The following is a 24969-nucleotide window of genomic DNA, read 5'->3' as shown; positions in this document are numbered from 1 at the left end:
ACGTAACAAAATGTCGAAAAAGTCAAGGGGTCTGAATACTTTCCGAAGGCACTGTCTCTAGCGTCTGAACGTTTTGCTCTATCATGCTCACAAGACTCGTCTGAAGGTAGACTGGTACCAGTAAAAAAAAAAACTAAAAAACAATTGTACCCCCAAAAAAGTTGTTAAATATGGGTCAAAATATAATAAAAATGATTTCCTGATCTTTCTTATACCTCTCAGATATAGGACAGACACTTTAAAACATACTTCCCTTTGATGTATTTTTCCATGTATGAATCTGCTATTCAATGCATTTCTATGGGCTTATAGCAGTAAGGCCAAATTCAATGTTTCATCAAATACAGTGGGGAAAAAAAGTATTTAGTCAGCCACCAATTGTGCAAGTTCTCCCACTTAAAAAGATGAGAGTGGCCTGTAATTTTCATCATAGGTACACGTCAACTATGACAGACAAATTGAGGAAAAAAAATCCAGAAAATCACATTGTAGGATTTTTAATGAATTTATTTGCAAATTATGGTGGAAAATAAGTATTTGGTCACCTACAAACAAGCAAGATTTCTGGCTCTCACAGACCTGTAACTTCTTCTTTAAGAGGCTCCTCTGTCCTCCACTCGTTACCTGTATTAATGGCACCTGTTTGAACTTGTTATCAGTATAAAAGACACCTGTCCACAACCTCAAACAGTCACACTCCAAACTCCACTATGGCCAAGACCAAAGAGCTGTCAAAGGACACCAGAAACAAAATTGTAGACCTGCACCAGGCTGGGAAGACTGAATCTGCAATAGGTAAGCAGCTTGGTTTGAAGAAATCAACTGTGGGAGCAATTATTAGGAAATGGAAGACATACAAGACCACTGATAATCTCCCTCGATCTGGGGCTCCACGCAAGATCTCACCCCGTGGGGTCAAAATGAACACAAGAACGGTGAGCAAAAATCCCAGAACCACACGGGGGGACCTAGTGATTGACCTGCAGAGAGCTGGGACCAAAGTAACAAAGCCTACCATCAGTAACACACTACGCTGCCAGGGACTCAAATCCTGCAGTGCCAGACGTGTCCCCCTGCTTAAGCCAGTACATGTCCAGGCCCGTCTGAAGTTTGCTAGAGTGCATTTGGATGATCCAGAAGAGGATTGGGAGAATGTCATATGGTCAGATGAAACGAAAATATAACTTTTTGGTAAAAACTCAACTCATCGTGTTTGGAGGACAAAGAATGCTGAGTTGCATCCAAAGAACACCATACCTACTGTGAAGCATGGGGGTGGAAACATCATGCTTTGGGGCTGTTTTTCTGCAAAGGGACCAGGACGACTGATCCGTGTAAAGGGAAGAATGAATGGGGCCATGTATCGTGAGATTTTGAGTGAAAACCTCCTTCCATCAGCAAGGGCATTGAAGATGAAACGTGGCTGGGTCTTTCAGCATGACAATGATCCCAAACACACCGCCCGGGCAACGAAGGAGTGGCTTCGTAAGAAGCATTTCAAGGTCCTGGAATGGCCTAGCCAGTCTCCAGATCTCAACCCCATAGAACATCTTTGGAGGGAGTTGAAAGTCCGTGTGGCCCAGCGACAGCCCCAAAACATCACTGCTCTAGAGGAGATCTGCATGGAGGAATGGGCCAAAATACCAGCAACAGTGTGTGAAAACCTTGTGAAGACTTACAGAAAACGTTTGACCTGTGTCATTGCCAACAAAGGGTATATAACAAAGTATTGAGACACTTTTGTTATTGACCAAATACTTATTTTCCACCATAATTTGCAAATAAATTCATTAAAAATTATACAATGTGATTTTCTGGGGAAAAAAATCTCATTTTGTCTGTCATAGTTGACGTGTACCTATGATTAAAATTACAGGCCTCTCTCATCTTTTTAAGTGGGAGAACTTGCACAATTGGTGGCTGACTAAATACTTTTTTTCCCCACTGTATATATACTTTTTAATGTTGATACCTAAAGGGGTCCTAATATGAAATCAATCTTTATTCATATAGCACATTTCAGACATGAATGCAACGCAATGCGCTTCACAGGAAAAATAATGAAGACTCTTAAGGATTATTAGCTATTACTGTGTAACACTCACAGTGCACACATACCGACAGGTTGTTGAGTGAAAGGGTGTGTGCTCTCTCTCTCTCTCTCTCTCTCTCTCTCTCTCTCTCTCTCTCTCTCTCTCTCTCTCTGCGATATGAAAGAAAGGAGGAACAAGTGGATGCCTTGATGTGCCTCTCACTGGCATTTAACTCCACCTGAGAGAGCAGTTAGACTGAGCTAGACTTTGGTCCCCTCAGACAGTCAGAACAGGAACAGAACAGCCCCCCTTTAGCTCCTCTCTCTCCTTGAGGTGATGATGAAACAGAGGGAAAACTGTCCACAGGTTTAATTATTTAGCTGCAGGGTTTGACTATGGTAAGATTAGACAGCCTCCCTCTCCTACTCCAACATCACCTGTTAGGTGTCAATGGTAGGCAAGTCAACTGAGCTGCTCCTGACTGCTTCTCATGCTTATTAACATGGGTTTTATTCCTAATATGATGTGAGTACATGCAAAAGAGGACCCATGAGGGTTGAAATTGTCCTATTTAAAATATTACCTGGGAGCAAACCATCATTATGCAGGTTTTTTTTACCCCCTTATGAATAATAGAGACCTGCTTGAGCATAGTAATGGATTAATTATAACAGGCCTATCTATTAACTGCCTATGTATTAGGTATCATAACATACATATTTGCCGTGCTCTCTAAAATAAGAAGTTTACTGCCAAACCAGTTGACTCACCAGTGAATTGCATACCGTCTACTATTCATTGTGTAGTCTACTGTTTACTGTGTCACTTATGTATAGCCAGAACATACTACATTGCACTGCACTGTATTCTCCTCCTGCTTTGTTCATAGACAATACTGTACGGATATGCTACTATGGTTTTATATATCATTTCCCGGATAACATTCTTGTGTGTAACTCACCCTTATCTTTCCAAACAGTAAAAATAGTTTGAACGGTAAACATGATATAACAGGGCACGTCATTAATAAATAAGAAGTATGTACAGGAAGGAAGACTGCAGGTAGCTTAGTGGTTAAGAGCGTAGTGCCAGTAACCGAAAGGTCGCTGGTTCTAATCCCTGAGCCGACTAGGTGAAAAATCTGTCAGTGTGCCCTTGAGCAAGGCACTTAACCCTAATTGCTCCTGTAAGTCGCTCTGGATAAGAGCGTCTGCTAAATGACTAAAAATGTAAAATGTAAATGTAAGACCCCTGAGACAATGATCATGATCCCACAGAGAATCAATTATATAGGATGATAACGGAGCTGACATTAATGGTCCTCAAGGATCCATACCAGTCAAATCCATTGTCATTGTATTGAATGGAGGCTCCTGGGAAAATGAAAATATGACAGAGACCTCTGAGAGAGACCTTGGATTCCTGATTTATTTAAATCCATTGGAGCTGTCAATCAAAAAAGCCTCTTGACATTGGAAATTACCTCTAAACATACATACTGTAATAACATGCGGTCAAGGAAGATATATGTAATTGATAGATCTGGCATCTCTCTCTCTCTCTCTCAGATTTTGTATTTCCATCTACTCCCATGTTCTGTTTCATTTCTGTCTCTGTCTCAGTCAGAGGAATGGCAGTGTTGCAATTGGAATGCAGCTGAAAGACAGAGTGTAGGTCACAGTCCTTTGTCAATCTTTGGTTACTCATTGGCTGCTTTGGTCAGAGGTTGTAGTGCTAACTGTATTTGTTTAGTTTAGAGTTTATTAGTCACATGCACAGGTTCACAGATGTAATTACAGGGTACAGGGAAATTCTTAAGCTCTGAGTTCCAACAGTGCAGGTCAACAGAAGTGAATGGGACAATAATACAAATTATAATATACACATATATACAACTGTAAGGGAACACATACTGTAAGGGGGAGGGGGGGGGCAGGTAGCTGACTAGTGGTGGCTATTCAGCAGCCTGATGGTCTGGGGGTAGAAGCTATTAGCCAGTCTGTCAGTTTTAGCCATGATGCTCTTATACTGCCTGCGTCTGAGTGATGGAAGCGGGGAGAACAGTCCGAGGTTTAGGTGGCTGAGGTCCCTGAGGATCTTCTTGGCCTTCCTGTGACACCTGGTGTTGTAGGTGACCTGTAGGGCAGGCATTGTGCACCCAATTGTGCGTTGGGCTGAGTACCACTCTCTGTAGCCGTATGCATGGTGTACATACTCACTCACTGACTCCTTTTCCTCTCGTTCGTTTTTCATCACTCACTCAATACGTCAGTCACTCTGTCACTCAGTCACTCACTCAGTCACTCACTCACATTTTTCTCACTCGTTTAGCCTAATCAAACACTCAATACATCAATACATCACTCACTCACTGCCTTCGTCTCTCACTAACACACACTAAAGAGAGAAAGTGAGAAAAGCCTGAGAGGCTGAGAATATCTCATGTTGATGTGATGGTGACCCCATTTAACCCAACTACCCATCTTCTCTTCCCAGAATGTAATGGAACAGTTCAACCCTGGGCTCAGGAACCTGGTCAACCTGGGGAAGAGCTATGAGAAATCAGTGGCAGGTGAGCAGCCGTCTTATTACTGAACTGTACTACATTGTACTGTATTTTATTACCATGGCAGGTTACTTGGTTACCAGAACATGTCTCTGACCAACATTTAGCTTCAGTTATCTCATGCATTAGTCATAGATGTTGGTGGTCATCGTTTAAAGCTGTATTATATGTGTTATAAACAGTAGGTCTGATTTTTAAATTCAGGGTGCTCGTGTAGTAGTTATTTTACACTCTGCATTTCCACATTTTGTAAAGAAATACTTATTTTTTTTACAGCGATGAGCCTGGCTGGAAAGGTGTACTTTGATGCGGTCTCTAAGATCGGGGAGAATGCTGCCGTCTCTCCTGTCTCCAGGGAGTTGGGTAAGTCTTACCTCCCTGGCCATGTTACAGTCCATGTCTGAATGTCTCTGATTTAACTCAACTGAGACCCTTGGTAGACCTCTTTTGGATCTCTTATTGATCTTTGTAGATTCATCACCTATCCCCTTGTTGGTGAGGGGGATGGTGCCAATAGTCCCTCCCATCCCAATGCCTCTCTCAAACCCAGCTGTGGAGCTTTGGCTGGACTGTAGTGGATGTCCATGAGTTGTACTTCAACGTGGTCACCAGCCACACAATAGCTCCAGTAGAGTGGCACCCATACACCTTAAATATACATTGGGGTGAATTGTTAGGACATTAAGGTCCTGATAATATAAGTATAGCTCAGTCTTACTGTGCAGCAGGATTTAATCAGCAGCTTGCCCCAGAGCAGCAGGATTTAATCATCAGCTTGCCCCAGAGCAGCAGGATTTAATCAGCAGCTTGCCCCAGAGCAGCAGGATTTAATCAGTAGCTTGCCCCAGAGCAGCAGGATTTAATCAGCAGCTTGCCCCAGAGCAGCAGGATTTAATCAGCAGCTTGCCCCAGAGCAGCAGGATTTAATCAGCAGCTTGCCCCAGAGCAGCAGGATTTAATCAGTAGCTTGCCCCAGAGCAGCAGGATTTAATCAGCAGCTTGCCCCAGAGCAGCAGGATTTAATCAGCAGCTTGCCCCAGAGCAGCAGGATTTAATCAGCAGCTTGCCCCAGAGCAGCAGGATTTAATCAGCAGCTTGCCCCAGAGCTGCAGGGGAGCCCAGACACAGTACCACTCAGACACACACACACACTGGGCTGAAAATAAGCCTCCAGATTCAGGGGACAGAGGTGGATCCTTGCTGTGCTAAAGTGTATTGGTGTGATCACTAGGCAGAGCAAGTCATATCAATGTAGTTTTCCTCCATGGGATTTAATCACAGTTGGAGGTGTAGTATATTTAAGGTGTATTTTGAGTGGGATTTCTGCTGCAGCTCCTCAGCTGGTTGCTGCTGGTGTAAAACCATAGCCGTGGGATGTAGGGGTGTTGAGGGTGCTGCAGCACCCCCTGATAAATCACCATGAAAAATAAAATAAATAAGGAAGAAAATGCTTTTAGGGGTTCTGCTGTCTGGTAAAGCTATGATGTTAGGGCTTCTGCTGTCTCTGGTAAAGCTATGCTGTTAAGGGTTCTGCTGTCTCTGGTAAAGCTATGCTGTTAAGGGTTCTGCTGTCTCTGGTAAAGCTATGCTGTTAAGGGTTCTGCTGTCTGGTAAAGCTATGCTGTTAGGGCTTCTGCTGTCACAGGTGGACTCCAATCAAGTTGTAGAAACATCTCAAGGATGATCAATGGAAACAGGATGCACCTGAGCTCAATTTCGAGTCTCATAGCAAAGGGTCTGAATACTTATGTAAATAAAGTATTTCTGTTTTTTATTTTGAATACATTTGCAAAAATGTCTAAAAACCTGTTTGCTTGGTCATTATGTTATTTTTTTTGTGTACATTGATGAGGAACATTTTTACTTTAATCCATTTTAGAATAAGGCCTTAACGTAACAAAATGTGGAAAAAGTCAAAGGGTCTGAATACTTTCCGAATGCACTGTATAGCAGACCACTCTGTTATGCATGACCAGTGACCACCACATGCAGCTGCCTCTGAGAACACTGGCTTTACTCTGGCTTTACTCTTCGCCAACTGGCTTGTCAGGACCAATGCGATCAATACAAAGACCTCTGATTTAATGTACAGTATGATCCAAAGTTGGGGTCCTCTCTATTTGAATTACAGTACGTTGATTTAGGAATTGAACTGGGCATGTACTCTAACTTCAAGTGGAAATTATCTTTCACATCTTATGTTCCTGCATTGACTTGAATTGACCTGAGTGCTGTCATATTGGGAAATTACTATGCAATATGGCAGTAACTGCTCCTTTCGAGGTCCTGTATGTCGATAATAAAAAGTTATGAGTGTAGGCCCATAACCACAAAGTCCTATTTCCTCAGCCTTTATCTTGGAACGTTAAAGTGGAAATTCATGGAAAAGCTGTAAGGACAAATGGCCTAACGGTCGGCCAATGATAAGGGTGCATGTTGCGAGAGCCTTCCTACCAGAGCCTGATGAACCCTGAGTTGCAGCAGTCTCTGCGTCAGTCAGGCCTCCCTCCGTGCCTCTGTAACCTATGGAATATCTGGAGTCTACTGAGCTGCCACAGAGAAACCTGAGCTGATCAGCACAGAAACCAGAGACTCCTGAGAGTTAATGGAGGATTGACACACACCTTCCCTCCCTCCCTCTCCTGCTTCCTCCCTCCACCTCCAGGGTTCAAATGTCATCGTGAAGGACGGTCCTTTCATTCTTTCATCCAGGAAGCTAAACACCCAGACTTGTGACCTTTTCTGGTTGACATTGCGAGCAGTCACTGTCAAAGTTGACCTAATGAAGATAGAGAAGATGGAAGTTTGAAAAAGACACAGTAGTCCTTACTGTTCTTATTATCACTAAACCCTGCTCACTGTCTGTCTCACTGTCTCTGAGATGTAACCCAACTCTCTGCTCACTGTCTGTCTCACTGTCTCTGAGATGTAACCCAACTCTCTGCTCACTGTCTGTCTCACTGTCTCTGAGATGTAACCCAACTCTCTGCTCACTGTCTCTGAGATGTAACCCAACTCTCTGCTCACTGTCTCTGAGATGTAACCCAACTCTCTGCTCACTGTCTGTCTCACTCTCTGAGATGTAACCCAACTCTCTGCTCACTGTCTGTCTCACTGTCTCTGAGATGTAACCAAACTCTCTGCTCACTGTCTGTCTCACTGTCTCTGAGATGTAACCCAACTCTCTGCTCACTGTCTGTCTCACTGCCTCTGAGATGTAACCCAACTCTCTGCTCACTGTCTGTCTCACTGTCTCTGAGATGTAACCCAACTCTCTGCTCACTGTCTGTCTCACTGTCTCTGAGATGTAACCCAACTCTCTAATCACTGTCTCTGAGATGTAACCCAACTCTCTGCTCACTGTCTCAGAGATGTAACCCAACTCTCTGCTCACTGTTTCACTGTCTCTGAGATGTAACCCAACTCTCTGCTCACTGTCTCACTGTCTCAGAGATGTAACCCAACTCTCTGTCACTGTTTCACTGTCTCTGAGATGTAACCCAACTCTCTGCTCACTGTCTCACTGTCTCAGAGATGTAACCCAACTCTCTGTTCACTGTTTCAATGTCTCTGAGATGTAACCCAACTCTCTGCTCACTGTCTCACTGTCTCTGAGATGTAACCCAACTCTCTGCTCACTGTCTCACTGTCTCAGAGATTTAACCCAACTCTCTGTTCACTGTTTCACTGTCTCTGAGATGTAACCCAACTCTCTGTTCACTGTTTCACTGTCTCTGAGATGTAACCCATCTCTCTGCTCACTGTCTCACTGTCTCAGAGATGTAACCCAACTCTCTGCTCACTGTCTGTCTCACTGTCTCTGAGATGTAACCCAACTCTCTGCTCACTGTCTCTGAGATGTAACTCAACTCTCTGCTCACTGTCTCACTGTCTCAGAGATTTAACCCAACTCTCTGCTCACTGTCTCACTGTCTCAGAGATGTAACCCAACTCTCTGTTCACTGTTTCACTGTCTCTGAGATGTAACCCATCTCTCTGCTCACTGTCTCACTGTCTCAGAGATGTAACCCAACTCTGTTCACTGTTTCACTGTCTCTGAGATGTAACCCATCTCTCTGCTCACTGTCTCAGAGATGTAACCCAACTCTCTGTTCACTGTTTCACTGTCTCTGAGATGTAACCCATCTCTCTGTTCACTGTCTCACTGTCTCTGAGATGTAACCCAACTCTCTGATCACTGTCTCACTGTCTCTGAGATGTAACCCAACTCTCTGTTCACTGTCTGTCTCACTGTCTCTGAGATGTAACCCAACTCTCTGCTCACTGTCTCTGAGATGTAACCCAACTCTCTGCTCACTGTCTCTGAGATGTAACCCAACTCTCTGCTCACTGTCTCACTGTCTCAGAGATTTAACCCAACTCTCTGTTCACTGTCTCACTGTCTCAGAGATGTAACCCAACTCTCTGTTCACTGTTTCACTGTCTCTGAGATGTAACCCAACTCTCTGCTCACTGTCTCACTGTCTCAGAGATTTAACCCAACTCTCTGTTCACTGTCTCACTGTCTCAGAGATGTAACCCAACTCTCTGCTCACTGTCTCACTGTCTCAGAGATGTAACCCAACTCTCTGTTCACTGTCTCACTGTCTCTGAGATGTAACCCAACTCACTGCTCACTGTCTCTGAGATGTAACCCAACTCTCTGCTCACTGTCTCAGAGTTGTAACCCAACTCTCTGTTCACTGTTTCACTGTATCTGAGATGTAACCCAACTCTCTGCTCACTGTCTCACTGTCTCAGAGATGTAACCCAACTCTCTGTTCACTGTTTCACTGTCTCTGAGATGTAAACCAACTCTCTGCTCACTGTCTCACTGTCTCAGAGATGTAACCCAACTCTCTGCTCACTGTTTCACTGTCTCTGAGATGTAACCCAACTCTCTGCTCACTATCTCACTGTCTCAGAGATGTAACCCAACTCTCTGTTCACTGTCTCACTGTCTCTGAGATGTAACCCAACTCACTGCTCACTGTCTCTGAGATGTAACCCAACTCTCTGCTCACTGTCCCAGAGATGTAACCCAACTCTCTGTTCACTGTCTCACTGTCTCAGAGATTTAACCCAACTCTCTGTTCACTGTCTCACTGTCTCTGAGATGTAACCCAACTCTCTGCTCACTGTCTCACTGTCTCAGAGATTTAACCCAACTCGCTGTTCACTGTCTCACTGTCTCAGAGATGTAACCCAACTCTCTGTTCACTGTTTCACTGTCTCTGAGATGTAACCCAACTCTCTGCTCACTGTCTCACTGTCTCTGAGATGTAACCCAACTCTCTTCTCACTGTCTCTGAGATGTAACCCAACTCTCTGTTCACTGTTTCACTGTCTCTGAGATGTGACCCATCTCTCTGCTCACTGTCTCACTGTCTCAGAGATGTAACCCAACTCTCTGCTCACTGTCTGTCTCACTGTCTCTGAGATGTAACCCAACTCTCTGCTCACTGTCTCTGAGATGTAACCCAACTCTCTGCTCACTGTCTCACTGTCTCAGATATTTAACCCAACTCTCTGTTCACTGTTTCACTGTCTCTGAGATGTAACCCAACTCTCTGCTCACTGTCTGTCTCACTGTCTCTGAGATGTAACCCAACTCTCTGCTCACTGTCTCTGAGATGTAACCCAACTCTCTGCTCACTGTCTCTGAGATGTAACCCAACTCTCTGCTCACTGTCTCACTGTCTCAGAGATTTAACCCAACTCTCTGTTCACTGTCTCACTGTCTCAGAGATGTAACCCAACTCTCTGTTCACTATCTCACTGTCTCAGAGATGTAACCCAACTCTCTGCTCACTGTCTCACTGTCTCTGAGATGTAACCCAACTCTCTTCTCACTATCTCTGAGATGTAACCCAACTCTCTTCTCACTGTCTCTGAGATGTAACCCAACTGTCTGGATGGTTGGTTTGAAATCTGAGAAGTAAACAGAAGTACAGCAGTGCACAGTGTCATCTCTCGTGTGTCTGCCAGGAAGCTCCTTCTCAACCAGTGCTGTGAGGCAAGTTTTCAGTCTCGCTGTGAAAAAGTGAGTTTTGTTGGGACAACATTGGGACAACGTTCCTATTCTGTCCTGTCACCATGGATGGACAGGTTATCTGAAGACCCATCTGGATGGTGCCTTTGTCCACTCCAGTGTTGTGAAGTAGGATGTTGTCTCGCTGGGACAATGTTGGGAGAACGTTTCCACTGTCCCGTCACACACACACTGCCCTCTGCGCCATTATTTTGAATGGCTTCCAACCCATTTTAGATAACCCATGCTTTGCAGTGTGTCAGGTGGCACCTGCTGTTGATGCTAGGATTATTTCGCCCGCAGTCAAAAACATTGGAGGCATAGAGATGCTCTTTCCCCAAACAACTTGGAGTGAGTGTGTTTGTGGGTACACTCCAGATGTTATCATATTTAAATTATTATGATTATTTGTACATTGTATACTGCAGATTATAAACTGGGTGGTTCGAGCCCTGAATGCTGATTGGCTGACAGCCGTGGTATATCAGACTGTATACCACGGGTATGACAAAACCATTTATTTTTACTGCTCTAATTATGTTGGTAACCAGTTTTTAATAGCAATAAGGCACCTCGGGGGTTTGTGGTATATGGCCAATATACCATGGCTAAGGTCTGTATCCAGGCACTCCGCGTTGCATTGTGCTTAAGAATAGCCCTTAGCTGTGGTATATACTGGCCATATACCACACCCCCTCGGGCCTTATTGCTTAAATATACACTGAGTGTACAAAACAGTAGGAACACCTTGCACCCCCTTTTGCCCTCAGAACAGCCTCAATTCATCGTGGCATGGACTCTACAAGGTGTCGAAAGCGTTCCACAGGAATGCTGGCCCTTGTTGACTCCAATGCTTCCCGCAGTTGCGTCAAGTTGGCTGGATATCCTTTGGGTGGTGGACCATTCGTGATACACACGGGAAAGTGTTTAGAGTGAAAAACCCAGCAGCATTGCAGTTCTTGACACAAACTGTTGCGCCTGGCACCTACTACCATACCCCGTTCAAAGGCACCATTCACCCTCTGAATGGCACACATACACAATCCATGTCTCAAGGCTTGAAAATCCTTCTTTAACCTATCTCCTCCCCTTCATCTACACTGATTTGAAGTGGCTTTAACAAGTGACATCAATAAGGGATCATAGCTTTCACCTGGATTTACCTGGTCTGTCTATGTCATGGAAAGACTAGGTGTCCTTAATGTTTTGTACACTCAGTGTATATAATTGTCTAAGTTAAGTTTTGGGACGAAGACCATAACCTCAAAAATGTAACCTATTGTTATTGGTATTCAACTTGCCTGGACAGCAGTCTGTCTTAAAGAAACGATACATTCATGTTGCTTTATTTTAGAAAGCCAGTGACTGTTTCAAGTCTCCCCATCTAAACCTGTAATGAGTATCACTGAGCACTGCAGTCATATTGCTGTACAGTCATCTGTCTAATTTGCATTTGTTGTTTCCTGCAGCCATTACTGATCCAATCTCCTTATCATGGAATAGTTTCCTTATCCTGGAATAGTCCCAGCACTGGCCTCTCTCAATACACTCTCACTGAACAACTCTCACTGACCAACTCTCACTATATTCATTATGTTTATGGCTGCATCTCAAATTAACCTATTTCCCATAAGGCCCTATTCCCAAGAAAGTACACTACATATGGAATAGGGGACCATTTAGAGGTTCCTTAATGTTATGAAAAATCCCTAACTGAAAAGTGAAGTTTCTTTTCACTCACAAAATTAAAATCACGGTGCTGTTATCACAAAACACATTATTTTCTGTGTTATAGCCTAACTAGACGATAGGCAATAAAGGCCTCTGGAAAGTTTTGTAATTTAAGTACAACCAGAGAGGAAAAGGTTAACTTTAGGCTACTTTGGTGAATTTGCGAGGCATTCAGATTACAAAGACATATGCGCCCCCCGGATCTTTCTGCCTGCCCCCTCCTCTCTCTCCCTAATGCTTGCTCGCCTGTGCCGTATTCATTACACTGATTCTGTTGCAAAACGATTCTGATCGGAAGCAAATGGAACGAAACTGGGAGGGACCTACCTGAATTTGTCCAATAGAAACTCTTGTTTTAGTTGCAAACTGTTTGCACTAATGATTACACCCCTGCTCTTTCTCTTCGCTAATGATGTGAGTGTGTTCAGTCTTCGGTCTGTTGCATGTAGAATATCCTAGCCTATTTCTTGATGGAATTCCTTAAAAACAAACAAAAGATAACTATTGTAAAATAAATTGTGTCCGTAAAATGTATATAGTATGTATAAGCGGGAAGTAGAAGCCTAAGTGTTGTTGTCCATTAGTTTACTCCAATTAGGGGAGGGGTGGTTGGGTTAGGGGAAAATAATAAATGAAAATATATTTTAAAAAGATGTGTGTATATATATATATATATATATATATATATATATATATTTTTTTTTTTTAAATATACAATATAAAATATATATTGTGTGTATATATATACAGTGAGGGAAAAGAGTATTTGATCCCCTGCTGATTTTGTACGTTTGCCCGCTGACAAAGACATGATCAGTCTATAATTTTAATGGTAGGTTTATTTGAACAGTGAGAGACAGAATAACAACAACAAAATCCAGAACAATGCATGTCAAAAATGTTATTAATTGATTTGCATTTTAATGAGGGAAATAAGTATTTGACCCCTCTGCATAACATTACTTAGTACTTGGTGGCAAAACCCTTGTTGGCAATCATAGAGGTCAAACGTTTCTTGTAGTTGGCCACCAGGTTTGCACACATCTCAGGAGGGAATTTTTCCCACTCCTCTTTGCAGATCTTCTCCAAGTCATTAAGGTTTCCAGGCTGACGTTTGGCAACTCGAACCTTCAGCTCCCTCCAAAGATTTTCTATGGGATTAAGGTCTGGAGACTGGCTAGGCCACTCCAGGACCTTAATGTGCTTCTTCTTGAGCCACTTTCGTTGCCCGGGCGGTGTGTTTGGGATCATTGTCATGCTGAAAGACCCAGCCAAGTTTCATCTTCAATGCCCTTGCTGATGGAAGGAGGTTTTCACTCAAAATCTCACAATACATGGCCCCATTCATTCTTTCCTTTACACGGATCAGTCGTCCTGGTCCCTTTGCAGAAAAACAGCCCCAAAGCATGATGTTTCCACCCCCATGCTTCACAGTAGGTATGGTGTTCTTTGGATGCAACTCAGCATTCTTTGTCCTCCAAACACGACGAGTTGAGTTTTTACCAAAAAGTTATATTTTGGTTTCATCTGGCCATATGACATTCTCCCAATCCTCTTCTGGATCATCCAAATGCACTCTAGCAAACTTCAGACGGGCCTGGACATGTACTGGCTTAAGCAGGGGGACACGTCTGGCACTGCAGGATTTGAGTCCCTGGCGGTGTAGTGTGTTACTGATGGTAGGCTTTGTTACTTTGGTCCCAGCTCTCTGCAGGTCATTCACTAGGTACCCCCGTGTGGTTCTGGGATTTTTGCTCACCGTTCTTGTGATCATTTTGACCCCACGGGGTGAGATCTTGCGTGGAGCCCCAGATCGAGGGAGATTATCAGTGGTCTTGTATGTCTTCCATTTCCTAATAATTGCTCCCACAGTTGATTTCTTCAAACCAAGCTGCTTACCTATTGCAGATTCAGTCTTCCCAGCCTGGTGCAGGTCTACAATTTTGTTTCTGGTGTCCTTTGACAGCTCTTTGGTCTTGGCCATAGTGGAGTTTGGAGTGTGACTGTTTGAGGTTGTGGACAGGTGTCTTTTATACTGATAACAAGTTCAAACAGGTGCCATTAATACAGGTAACGAGTGGAGGACAGAGGAGCCTCTTAAAGAAGAAGTTACCGGTCTGTGAGAGCCAGAAATCTTGCTTGATTGTAGGTGACCAAATACTTATTTTCCACCATAATTTGCAAATAAATTCATTAAAAATCCTACAATGTGATTTTCTGGATTTCTTTTCTCTCAATTTGTCTGTCATAATTAACGTGTACCTATGATGAAAATTACAGGCCTCTCATCTTTTTAAGTGGGAGAACTTGCACAATTGGTGGCTGACTAAATACTTTTTTTCCCCCACTGTATATGTGGCAGGGGGACCTTGCGGGCGCTGCAGGATTTCAGTCCTTCACGGCGTAGTGTGTTACCAATTGTTTTCTTGGTGACTATGGTCCCAGTTGCCTTGAGATCATTGACAAGATCCTCCCATGTAGTTCTGGGCTGATTCCTCACCGTTCTCATGATCATTGCAACTCCACGAGGTGAGATCTTACATGGAGCCCCAGGCCGAGGGAGATTGACAGTCTTTTGTGTTTCTTCCATTTGCGAATAATCGCACCAACTGTTGTAACCTTCTCACCAAGCTGCTTGGCGATGGTCTTGTAGCCCATTCCAGCCTTGTTTAGGTCTACAATCTTGTCCCTGACACCCTTGGAGAGCTCTTTGGTCTTGGCCATGGTGGAGAGTTTGGAATCTGATTGATTGATTGCTTCTGTGGACAGGTGTCTTTTATACAGGTAACAAGCTGAGATTAGGAGCACTCCCTTTAAGAGTGTGCTCCTAATCTCAGCTCGTTACCTGTATAAAAGACACCTGGGAGCCAGAAATCTTTCTGATTGAGAGGGGGTCAAATACTTATTTCCCTCATTAAAATACAAATCAATTTATAACATTTTTGACATGCGTTTTTCTGGATTTTTTTGTTGTTATTCTGTCTCTCACTGTTCAAATAAACCTACCATTAAAATTATAGACTGATCATGTCTTTGTCTATATTGTGTGTGTATATATATATATATATATATATACACACTACCGGTCAAAAGTTTTAGAACACCTACTCATTCAAGGGTTTTTCTTTATTTTTACTATTTTCTACATTGTAGTGAAGAAATCAAAATATATTGCCACACTTTGCCTTGATGACAGCTTTGCAAATGTATTTTGTATGATGAGTATTTTGTGTAGGTAGGAGGCATATGTACTGGCCCAGTCAATGTTACAGTAAATTAGATATGAGTAAATGAAGCTATAGTATAGAGTTGGAAGCAAGTCAGATGAACCAAACCAAATAAAATAAAATGTTATTTGTCACATGCGCCGAATACAACAGGTGTAGACCTTACTGTGAAATGCTTACTTACAAGCCCTTAATCAATAATGCAATTTTAACCAACAATGCAATTTTAAGAAAATAGAGTTAAGAAAATATATACTAAATAAACTAAAGTAAAAAATAAATAAATAAAAGTAACACAATAAAAGAACAATAGTGAGGCTATATACAGGGGATACCGGTACCGAGTCAATGTGCGGGGGTACAGGTTAGTCGAGGTAATTTGTACATTAACATTTACATTTTAGTCATTTAGCAGACACTCTTATCCAGAGCGACTTACAGTTAGTGAGTGCATACATTTTTCATACTGGCCCCCCGTGGGAAACGAACCCACAACCCTGGAGTTGCAAGCGCCATGCTCTACCAACTGAGCTACAGGGGACTATAAGTAGGGGTAAAGTGACTATGCATAGATAATAAACAGCGAGTAGAAGCAGTGTACAAACAAAGGGGGAGGGGGTCAATGCAAATAGTCTGGGTGGTTATTTTATTTAATTGTTCAGCGGTCTTATGGCTTGGGGGTAGAAGCTGTTAAGGAGCCTTTTGGACCTAGACTTGGCGCTCCGGTACCGCTTGCTGTGCGGTAGCAGAGAGAACAGTCTATTACTTGGGTGACTGGAGTCTTTGACAAAAAACAAATTGGTACCACTAGTCTTTCGGATGATACCAACAGATTTCATCACTTTGCTACAGACAAATTGAATATGATCTTTCCTGGATAACTTTCCATAAATTAGAACTCAGAGGAATCTAGTGGATTAGACTTGTTCCATTTTAGTCCCACCAATATTGAGATTCTGGCAATTTTTTTCTGCAGCATTGACGGTCCCCAAGAACACAGTGGCCTCCATCATTCTTAAATGGAAGAAGTTTCGAACCACAAAGACTCTTTCTAGAGCTGGCCGCCCGGCCAAACGGAGCAATCAGGGGAGAAGGGCCTTGCTCAGGGAGGTGACCAAGAACCCGATGGTCACTCTGACAGAGCTCCAGAGTTCCTCTGTGGAGATGGGAGAACCTTCCAGAAGGACAACCATCTCTGCAGCACTCCACCAATCAGGCCTTTATGGTAGAGTGGCCAGACGGAAGCCACTCCTCAGTAAAAGGCACATGACAGCCCGCTTGGAGTTTGCCAAAAGGCACCTAAAGGACTCTCAGACCATGAGAAACAAGATTATCTGGTTTGATGAAACCAAGATTGAACTCTTTGGCCTGAATGCCAAGCATGACGTCTGGAGGAAACCTGGCACCATCCCTATGGTGAAGCATGGTGGCAGCATCATGCTGCAGGGATGTTTTTCAGCGGCAGGGACTGGTAGACGAGCCAGGATTGAGGGAAAGATGAACGGAGCAAAGTACAGAGAGATCCTTGATGAAAACCTGCTCCAGAGTGCTCAGGACCTCAGACTGGGGCGAAGGTTCACCTTCCAACAGGACAACGACCCTTAGCACACAACCAAGACAACGCAGGAGTGGCTTCTGGACAAGTCTCTGAATGTCCTTGAGTGGCCCAGCCAGAGCCCAGACTTGAACCCGATCGAACATCTCTGGAGAGACCTGAAAATAGCTGTGCAGCGACACTCCCCATCCAACCTGAGAGGACTTAAGAGGATCTGCAGAGAAGAATTGGAGAAACTCCCCAAATACAGGTGTGCCAAGCTTGTAGGGTCATACACAAGAAGACTTAAGGCTGTAATCGCTGCCAAAGGTGCTTCAACAAAGTACTGAGTAAAGGGTCTGAATACTTATGTAAATGCGATATTTACGTTTTTTAAACCTGTTTTTGCTTTTTCATTATGGGATATTGTGTGTAGATTGATGAGGGGAAAAAACGATTTAATCTATTTTAGAATAAGGCTGTAACATAACAATATGTGGAAAAAGTCAAGGGGTCTGAATACTTTCCGAATGCACTGTATAATCATGGGCTATAAAGATTTTATCCACAAGTTGCAAAAGAGCCATATCTGTGGAGTAGTTTTCATGAAAACCATATTGGTGCTCATATAGGATACTGTGTTGATTTAAATGTTTCAACATTCTCTTACACACCAATTCATCTAGGATTTTAGAAAAACATGGTAGTACAGATATTGGGCGATAATTTGTAAAAGATCTTGGATCCCCAGATTTATAGAGGGGAATAACTTTGGCAATTTTCAAATCTTTAGGAACAATACTAGTTTTGGTGAAGATATACGTTAGAGGCTCAGTAATCGAGGAAGACACTGATTTCACCAAAGAGGCACCAATCTCATCATGACCTTCTGCTGATATCTTTAAGTTACGAATTACCTCCATCACCTCCATTACATCAGGAGGATCAAACTGAAACAGAGAAGGGAAATGTCCCTTAATGTAATCCAAGGGATTTCCATCAGTTTTCTCAATTTTCTTTGACAGAGAGGAACCCACATTCACAAAAAAAGTTATTAAATTCACATGAAACAACATCATTATCACTATAGGTCTTATTTCCAACAATAAATTGAGATGGGATGGTTGTAGATGCCTTTTTGTTATTCAACAGTTGATTGAGGATTTTCCAAGTTTACTTTATATTATTTAAGGATTCTTGATATTTGTTAGTAAAATACAAAAATTGGGATATCCGAAGTAGGTGAGTACATTTGTTCTTATACTTTTTGTAATTTGCAGAATTCAGGGGAGAGGTATTTGTGAGAATCTTTTTATACAACTTGTTTTTTTTAACTGAGGATTTTTTGAGACCGGTTGTAAACCAAGGTTTCCAGAACCTTTCTGCTGCTCTCTTATGTTGTTTAACTAAGGGAAAGCAGTGGTGAAATACAGAATTGAAAGATGTGAGAAAAGTCTGGTAAGCAGACTCCACATGGGCCTGATTATCAACATTTTCCCATGAAATATCATCAATCAACATCTTAAAGAGCTCACAATTACTTTTGTTAAATATTCTACATTTAATGCTACTAATCATTCCCATCTGTTCATTTCCAGCTGCCAAAGAGAAGTGGAAAAGTGGAAAGTGGTCAGAAATGTCAGTATAAAATATACCTGTATAAGCCACATTTATTCAAAGAAGTCGACGTGCAAGGAGTCGAGGAATCAATTATTTTGGAGTCGATTCTCCACCACTAGGTCATTGTCGTTAACAATTGGAAAAATAGCAGAGAAAGGCAAGCGACAGCGGTGAAGTCCCCTATGGCAATATTTTGTGAAGTTAAATGAGAAGGAAATGCCAACTTTGCGAGGTGGAATTGAGGTACATTAATGGTAGAACATGTGCAATGCTTAACCATCTGAAAGGGACGCACCTTGAGACCCAAACCGTTGCTGGCAGCAGCGCAGCTGCATTGTGAATTCATGTGGAAAACTGATCAATGTTAAGACATTTTTTCCATTTGTCACATCCCTAGTACCATTCATGATTTTCCTCATGGCTCATTGAATAGGGATTACTGAGCTCATAGCACCAAGCCCCACCACCACGTCTACCACCACGTCTACCACAGACAGACCATACTCATGAATCAGTCAGGATCAATATCGTCTTTGGCAAATTAACCTGTCTGTGGGTGGACCATATCTAGGATTGGTTATTGTAGTTTGGTTGGGTTTGGTTGGGTAAAACCAATGGATAATACTGGCAGTATTTATACTAGGCTATTGTCCATCTGGACAGGGTTGTGCTTCACACTGCACTCAATTGACCATGCTTGTGTAAAGGACATCACGCTGCTTGCTTACTGAGTACCACTTCCTTCCGATTCGGCTCATACATGGTGCGAACTCGGGACATCTGCCTTGCTAGCACACATGACCGTCCTCCCTTGAGAGCGTCTTAGCCTGATCGCGCCACCTCAGAAGCTAGCTAATGAGGGGACGCAAGCGGGACACTTAAGGCTGAGAAGTACGTTTCAAACATCCCCATGTGCTACACTTGTTGCTTGGCAACATTCTGTCCATAACACACTGCATATAAACAAATGATTAGTTGGATTGTTGTTACTGTAAAATATATGCTCTCCAGCCTCCACTTAGTTTTAGGCTCAGCATTAAAATGTTTGCCTTCTTGAAACTTAGTTATACAAAAAGTCAACATGTGGTAGTCAGTAGGACATTGCAAGCTACATTTTCAAAGTATTATAGCAGCAGTTTAGCTTAGATGAAGGAGCTGTGTTGTCAATGGATACTTTGCTACTTTTTTAGCTGGTGAATTATTTTGTGGTGAGAGATAATTGGATTTAAGTGACACTAACAATGGGATATATTGAATGGTAGGTCAGGGGTCTGAACATGGTGCCATGCACAGGGCTTCTTTCACAGATCTTTCTCTCTCTCCCTGCACAGGCCTCTCTCTCTCTCTCTCCTTCCTTTTTCTCCTAGTGCCACCCCACTTTATGTCCCCCCCCCCCCCCCCCCTCCCCCTATCTACCCCTCTCCCTCCCTCTCTCTCTCCCTCCCTGTCCTGACAAAGGGCACATTTACCAGGATGTTCTGGTGCCCTTTAGTCAGCAATGTTGTTTGAACTGTGGTGAGTATGCCAGCCACAGCCCACAGGGCAGGGTGGGGCTGGAGACTGGGAGAGGTAGAGTGGAGTGGCTTAGGACACACACACACACTGGGACAGGGTGTGGAAGTGTCTTAGGGCAGGGCAGTGTTTAGGTATGGTAATCCAAGGGTTAATAACGAGTGGAGCTGGGCCTGGCTCATATGGCACAGTATTTATTTTCATGTTCCACCATATCACAGCAGCTTATGTATTCATAACATGTGAATATAACATTCATGAAATGTAAAAGTCTGTGTACTAATTGTTGGTATATTGAGACCTTTAGTCACATGTATTATCTTGGAACGTGTAATGTTGTTGAAATGAAATACATTTTACTGTTCATGTGTAGTCTTATGATTATGACTAATCACAATATAATCATTGAACAATACTAGCCTTCATTATGCAATGTTCAACATTAAGTGAACATTTTACATACATTTACATTTTAGTCATTTAGCAGACGCTCTTAACCAGAGCGACTTACAGGAGCAATTAGGGTTAAGTGCCTTGCTCAAGGGCACATTAACGTCATTTAGCAGACGCTCTTAGCCAGAGCGACTCACAAATTGGTGCGTTCACCCTATAGCCAGTGGGATAACCACTTTACAAGGATTACTTTAGCCTATCCCAGGTATTCCTTAAAGAGGTGGGGTTTCAAATGTCTCCGGAAGGTGGTGAGTGACTCCGCTGTCCTGGCGTCGTGAGGGAGCTTGTTCCACCATTGGGGTGCCAGAGCAGCGAACAGTTTTGACTGGGCTGAGGGGGAGCTGTGCTTCCGCAGAGGAAGGGGAGCCAGCAGGCCAGAGGTGGATGAACGCAATGTCCTCGTTTGGGTGTAGGGACTGATCAGAGCCTGAAGGTACAGGGGTGCCGTTCCCCTCACTGCTCCAAAGGCAAGCACCATGGTCTTGTAGCGGATGCGAGCTTCAATTGGAAGCCAGTGGAGTGTGCGGAGGAGGGGGGTGACGTGAGAGAACTTGGGAAGGTTGAACACCAGACGGGCTGCGGCATTCTGGATGAGTTGTAGGGGTTTAATGGCACAGGCAGGGAGCCCAGCCAACAGCGAGTTGCAGTAGTCCAGACGGGAGATGACAAGTGCCTGGACCAGGACCTGCGCCGCTTCCTGTGTAAGGCAGGGTCGCACTCTCCGAATGTTGTAGAGCATGAACCTGCAGGAGCGGGTCACCGCCTTGATGTTGGCGGAGAACGACAGGGTGTTGTCCAGGGTCACGCCTAGGCTCTTCGCACTCTGGGAGGAGGACACAGCGGAGTTGTCTACCGTGATGGCGAGATCATGGAACGGGCAGTCCTTCCCGGGGAGGAAGAGCAGCTCCGTCTTGCCAGGGTTCAGCTTGAGGTGGTGATCCGTCATCCATACTGATATGTCTGCCAGACATGCAGAGATGCGATTCGCCACCTGGTGATCAGAAGGGGGAAAGGAGAAGATTAGTTGTGTATCGTCAGCGTAGCAATGATAGGAAAGGCCATGTGAGGATATGACAGAGCCAAGTGACTTGGTGTATAGGGAGAAAAGGAGAGGGCCCAAAACCGATCCCTGGGGGACACCAGTGGTGAGAGCACGTGGTGCGGAGACAGCTTCCCGCCACGCCACTTGGTAGGAGCGACCGGTCAGGTAGGACGCAATCCAGGAGTGAGCCGCGCCGGAGATGCCCATTTCGGAGAGGGTGGAGAGGAGGATCTGATGGTTCACAGTATCAAAGGCAGCAGACAGATCTAGAAGGACAAGAGCAGAGGAGAGAGAGTTAGCTTTAGCAGTGCGGAGAGTCTCTGTGACACAGAGAAGAGCAGTCTCAGTTGAATGACCAGTCCTGAAACCTGATTGGTTTGGATCAAGAAGGTCATTCTGAGAGAGATAGCAAGAGAGTTGGCTAAAGACGGCACGCTCAATAGTTTTGGAAAGAAAAGAAAGAAGGGATACTGGTCTGTAGTTGTTGACATCAGTGGGGTCGAGTGTTGGTTTTTTGAGAAGGGGAGTAACTCTCGCTCTCTTGAAGACGGCTTGCTTCATGTGAAACCATCCAGAAACGCCTGGGTTGGGTTTGTTTGATCAAGGATCAGTCACATACTGACACAACAGCACCTTCCTCTCTGGGTATTTCTCTCAGAGCAGAGCCATCACTGTCTGCTGTAAACAAACACTCTTGAATAATATGGAAATACTGGATGAGTAGTGTATAGTTAATTCGTCATTTATTCAGTCCCACACTAAAGCTCTCTTCCTGTATAGTGTATCACTACTGTATTTAATGCACTGAACCACTCGACCTCTGCCCTCGCTCCTCTCCCCTGCCATTGTGTCCCAGTACGGAACATTCTGTCTATTGTATTGTATTATTAAACTAATCTCTTGTGTTGTTTGATCAGAGCTTTCTGACGCAGTCTCTCTGCTAGCTCTGTGCCACAGAAGAGGGAGAGACAGCCAATAGCCTGGGGTGACATGGAATGGAAAATCTCTGTCCAGACAGACAGTCAAAGACTTTCATCAGGTTAACATCATATAGCCAGGCTAGTGTGTAGTCTGAAATACAGTGTAGGAGGTGGCCTAATCACAGGGCTGACCCGCTTAGCTCCTGCTCATTAGCAACCAAATGGAAGTTAAGACTGAAACAAGGAGATACTTGGACTTGTCCAATAAGAAATACTCATTTTATACGTTTTAACAGTAATGAACACGACCCAGGTTTGCATCATACTGTGTAGGCCTAGTCCAGGAGGTGGTCTAGTAACAGGGCTCACCCACAGTCCTCCATGGGTTAGTAGCTACTCAGATATAGACATGATGGTTTCAGGAGATACATTACACAGGGGTGGGATTGAATAAGGAATCCCTTACTTCCTGCTGATTATATGCTTTAATTATATTCAGTTTAATATAGGTTTATTTGCGTAAGATGCTTCATTTGATTTAACGTGTTATGACAGAGGCATCAGTAAAACGATATCCTTTCATCCATTTATTAGCAACACGTATTATGATAATCAGTCAGAAGTGCCATGTGGGTGGATCCTTATTATATGAATTGAGTGTTATGATTTCCAGTTGCTTTATGGTATTATTATGTTTGAATCCATTTTTGATTGGCTGTTGAGGAACATGCAGAGAGTGATATTGTTTTTGGTTCCCTGCAGTTAGAGCTGTTTTTGATTATCTAACTGCAGCTGGTAAAAACACACAGTTTCCTCAACGCTAGTGAATATTTATAGGGTTAATTTTAGTTTACAACTGAATTAAAGCCATCCTGGGTCGTATTCAGTAGGGAGAAAACATTTCGAAATCGACTGAACCTGTCACGATCGTCGTAAAGGAGAGTAGACCAAGGCGCAGCGTGTGAAATGAACATGACTTTATTATATTAAAGTTCCTAAATATAAACAAAACACGACTCGTGAAGTCCACGGTTACACTGACCGCATAAGGAACAAAAACCCACAAACACAAGGTGAACACAGACAGTTTAAATATGGCTCCCAATCAGAGACAACGAGCCAACAGCTGACACTCGTTACCTCTGATTGGGAGTCACTCAAACAAAGAAATACAACAACCTAGAAATAGACACAACAGAACTACCAACATAGAAATAAACACATAGAATGAACACACCCTGGCTCAACATAATGAGTCCCAGAGCCAGGGTGTGACAGTACCCCCCCCTAAAGGCGCGGACTGCGACCGCGCCTCAACTAAACAAAACAGGGGAGGGCTGGGCGGGCATACCTCCTCGGCGGCGGTTCTGGCTCCGGCCTTGACCACCACCCTCCGATACACCCCCCAAAGTACCCCTGGTCCTGTCTAGCCCCGCTGGCCGGAGCCGGACTGACGACACGCGCCCCTGGCTTGGTGCGTGGAACAGGAATGGACCGGAATGGGCTGGCGACGCGCACCACAGACTTGGTGCGGAGAGCAGGAACGAGCCGGACAGGGCTGACGACGCACCCCGTAGGCTTGGTGCGTGGAGGAGGAACGGGCCTTACCAGGCTGACGACTCGCACCCCTGGCTTTGTGCGTGGAGGAGGAACGGGCCTTACCAGGCTGACTTCTCGCACCCCTGGCTTAGTGCGAGTGGCAGGAACAGGCCGGACCGGGCTGGCGACGCGCACCGTAGGTTTGGTGCGAGTGGCAGGAACAGGCCGGGTCGGGCTGGCGACGCACACCGTAGGTTCTGTGCGTGGAACAGGAACAGGCCGGACCGGGCTGGCGACGCGCACCGTAGGTTTGGTGCGAGTGGCAGGAACAGGCCGGGTCGGGCTGGCGACGCGCACCGTAGGTTTGGTGCGAGTGGCAGGAACAGGCCGGGTCGGGCTGGCGACGCGCACCGTAGACTTGGTGCGGGTGGCAGGAACAGGCCGGACCGGGCTGGCGACGCGCACCGTAGGTTTGGTGCGAGTGGCAGGAACAGGCCGGGTCGGGCTGGCGACGCGCACCGTAGACTTGGTGCGGGTGGCAGGAACAGGCCGGACCGGGCTGGCGACGCGCACCGTAGGTTTGGTGCGAGTGGCAGGAACAGGCCGGGTCGGGCTGGCGACGCGCACCGTAGACTTGGTGCGGGTGGCAGGAACAGGCCGGACCGGGCTGTGGAGACGGATAGGAGGCCTGGAGTGAACAGCGGCCACCACCCGTCCTGGCTGAATGCCTACCCTCACCCACTCTGTGTGAGGCATCCGCA

General features: G+C 44.5%; 1 protein-coding gene across 2 annotated transcripts in view; it reads left to right on the top strand.

The window, feature by feature from the left end:
• The window catches only part of LOC311103744 (BAR/IMD domain-containing adapter protein 2-like 1), a 71277-nt gene that overhangs the window by 6073 nt on the left and 40235 nt on the right, over window positions 1–24969 (top strand). For both annotated transcript variants that reach the window (XM_084145386.1, XM_084145385.1), the window contains 2 exons: window positions 4530–4605; window positions 4876–4962. In XM_084145386.1, the coding sequence (XP_084001512.1) occupies window positions 4530–4605; window positions 4876–4962 (163 nt within the window). The remainder of the gene's footprint in view (window positions 1–4529; window positions 4606–4875; window positions 4963–24969) is intronic.

Source organism: Coregonus lavaretus (assembly GCF_964263955.1).
Source record: "Coregonus lavaretus genome assembly, chromosome: 28".
In the NCBI taxonomy this organism is placed as follows: domain Eukaryota; kingdom Metazoa; phylum Chordata; class Actinopteri; order Salmoniformes; family Salmonidae; genus Coregonus; species Coregonus lavaretus.
The sequence above is the reverse complement of the archived record's forward strand: the minus strand, read 5'-3'. Positions and strand labels throughout refer to the sequence as shown.